The sequence below is a fragment of the Exserohilum turcica genome (assembly GCF_000359705.1).
Source record: "Exserohilum turcica Et28A unplaced genomic scaffold SETTUscaffold_21, whole genome shotgun sequence".
Lineage (NCBI taxonomy): Eukaryota > Fungi > Ascomycota > Dothideomycetes > Pleosporales > Pleosporaceae > Exserohilum > Exserohilum turcicum.
In genome coordinates, this window is record NW_007360037.1 from 451,260 (window position 1) to 454,617 (window position 3,358).

Here is a 3,358-nt window from a genome sequence, read left to right on the forward strand (position 1 = left end):
GTAGACTTGGTTGGAAAAGGAATATCGATAATAAAGAATATCGTCTGTGGCAGATGGGCATGAGGAGATGTATGGGCTACCGCCCCACGCATCCAACGGCGTGCCAGCTCCCACACTGCGGCCGTTTCTATTACGTCTTCCGCTTGCTCATTGCCGAATCCAAATCCTTCTTCTCCACTGCTAATATCGCTAGCAGTCCTGTACGTGTGAAGAGGCCACGGCCAATCAGCGGGCAGTGCAGCGAATGCGGGGCGGTGGCAGTCTTACGAGCCCGGGGCGCTGCGGATCAGGGCGCGCGACCTGTGATGACGAGCATGACCAGCTTTGCTTATTCTTCATCGTCGTTGCAGCGCTGCCTCATGCACCTTCTTCTTCTTCACCTTCTCCTTCTCCTTCTCCTTCTCTTTCACTCGCCCGACATTCTCCCATCGCATGCGTTGCACCGCCCCAGCGCTGTAGCGACGAAAAGACACTGTTGGAAGCGCGCTGGACAATCGTGTCGAGAGTGAAAAGGGCCAGCGGCGGAGCAGCGACCAGATTGGCGTGCGAGGCGCGAGCAAAAAGAGTTTAGGCGGTGTGGGAATTGCGGGAGGCGGCTTGGCTTGGCTCCACCCTCGTCTGGAGTCGGACAGTCACGACACTGGCCGCTGACAGAACACCCAGAGCACACGGCTGTCGCCGCCGAGTCGCGTCTTGGGAGGCCCAGCCTGAGCGAGACGACGGAACAGACACTGAAGAACAAGACGATCCAGCTGACAGGCCACGACGCCTAAAAATAAAGCCGAGCTAGCCCTCCCGCGACACCCAAAAGAGGGTTTGACGATACGAGCTGCAAAAGGGGTTCTTTTCTCAGCCTGCGCGACGCGGAAACGGCCATTGAATGCGCCTGTTCTGCATGCCGAGAGACTGTCGCTGCTTCGTTGCCGTCCAACGCTCGTGCGCTGAGTCAAGCCAGGCGTGGCCTCAGAAAGGGTCGCCCTCGTGTTATAGGAACAGACATCGCCAGCACAACAAACACTCCGCCGCTGCCACTGGCCACGCTGCCATCCCGGACATCGGCTCTCCGTCTCCCAAACAACCCTAAATCAGCTCTCCCAAAAGGCCACTTTCGTTGCTGGACGCCCCGTCCCTGGAACACCATCATTATCCACGCTGTTAATCCCCAGCCTTTATTCATACACCCCCGCCACCATGCTCCTCACACTGTCAACCACACACCCCCGCACAGCCGACCTGGTATCCCACTGGCACGCCCGCAAGCGCGAGACCACCTTTTTCCGACGCCTCGGCATGCACAGCCTAGAGGTCGTTGGCCTTGCCGCCGCCATGCTCGTCATCCCCCTCACCATGCACCGTGCAGTCCAAGGCTTTGACGACATGTACGAGATGGTCGGGCGGAGATCAAAGTCGCCGTATGCCCGCATGTCATGGGTGAACATCATGTTTGCGGCAATAATCATGGTGGGGTGGCACCTGTGGCTCGGCAGGCTGACGTACTTGACGGTACTCGAGGGCGGAGAAGACGACCAAGAGCATAGTGACGCAGACGCAGACGCTTCTAGCTCCACTGATAGACGCAGCGCCAATTTGGAAACAAGAGCGATATCGTGGGGTCGCCTGCTTGGCCGCCTCTTCATCCCTCTCCTTCTTGGCGCTCTGGGGTTGCACTTTGGCTACCGTCTTCTCCTCCGAGCAACCGTAGATCCACGACCACTCATCACCAGAAACGACGTTGACATGCAGGAAGCCATGGCACAGCTATACGGGTTATCATGAGAATGTACCACAAACGCAATCCATGTTATAGACGTTGGGATCAACAGACACGTTTGCAATGACTAAACACCACGCCTACTAGCAGGGACATGCTACAACTCAACCACGCCCGAGACCCATCCACCAACCATTCCCTTGCGCATCCTCGTCTCCATCCGCACGCCATTGTCACACGCACACGACATTACACGACATGCACACCACACGCGTATCAGTTCTTCTTCTAGAACCACCACGCACACTTCCATGCAGCAAGCATACACAATCTACATAAGCGCGCCACACACGGGATCCACATCCCCAACGCAGTCAAAACACCCCGGCTCCCCCTGCCCACGCCCCCCTCCAGACTCCCTATCCTGCCCCAGACTCCCCATCCTGGCTCTCTTTCCCCTTTTCTCTCAACTACATACAAACATCCCATGTACAGGGCACTAAAGCGTATATCCTACACACACATACGCACATCCCATATCGCCGTATCCTTGCTTCCGCACAGCAGCAAGGGAGCCAGCATTCCGGGGGAAGCCGTGTTGAACTGCCATATACTGTCCCCCCACCCGAAACCCAATCCCTGATACCCAACGTACCTACGTAGATACCATGCATACATGCATACATGCACGCAAAAAACCATGTTATCTCACCCACACCATTACCAAAAACGGCGCCGCATATCCAAAAGCAAAACCCCGCTCGTCCATCCCCCGCAACCGTCGTGGTGCCTGAATCCCGCTATCTGGCTATCTACCTAGCCAGCTTACACCTCGTTCCTATCCACGCACATGCATACACGAGAAGTTCTTCTGCGCTTCGCTTGCACCTAGAATATACACTTGCATACATATGGTGCGACACGGACTTGTTCCCAGCTCAGCTCCGCTCAGCTCAGCTCACCCACACCCGCACCCTGGTTTAGGCATGTATGTAGCGAAGGGCGGCGTTGATGCGCTGCTTATGGTTTGGTTGGAACTATGTGCTATCTATCTGTTTGGCTATCTAGTTATCTTGCTATCTTGCTATCTACCTGGTGAATTGGGTTGATCAGTTGGTTGGTTGGTTGGTTGGTTGGTTGGTTGGTTGGTTGGTTGGTTGAGTTGGTTGAGTTGGAAGTTAGATGGATGACCAGCAGCAGCAGCACCAGCAACACGATGCAAGGAAAGAAAACAGTCCATCTCACACCCTCCTTTTCCCCTCCTCCTCCTCTCTCGCGAAACAAGATAAAGCAGTTTAAACATACTCGTACATACACACACAGATATTTCCATTCATTCATACATGCATACACACACACCAACTTTTAAGCAGAAATCTTTCATCAAAACTCGTCAATTTTCTATCAGATATAGGGGTAACACGTCGCGAGAAACCGATTTACGCCACCTCTAATGTGTGCAGCCCTCTCGTTGAGGTGCTAGAGGGGGTATTGTCGGTATTCTTGCAACGTGTTCGAAATGCGAAAATCTTCGAGAACGCACAGACCGCCCCGATGACTAATAGGGAGACTACCAAACGAAACCAAAAACAATTAAAAACACCAAATAAAACAACAAAAATCAAAAATCCTATATCTAAACGCCAA

At 54.0% G+C, this 3,358-nt stretch overlaps 1 protein-coding gene across 1 annotated transcript; it reads left to right on the top strand.

The window, feature by feature from the left end:
• Positions 1-1,227: 1,227 nt before the first annotated feature.
• Positions 1,228-2,071, top strand: SETTUDRAFT_169334 (uncharacterized protein). Its single transcript, XM_008028032.1, has one exon. The coding sequence runs from the start codon at positions 1,291-1,293 to the stop codon at positions 1,774-1,776; it is 486 nt and encodes a 161-aa protein (XP_008026223.1). The 5' UTR covers positions 1,228-1,290; the 3' UTR covers positions 1,777-2,071.
• Positions 2,072-3,358: the final 1,287 nt, after the last annotated feature.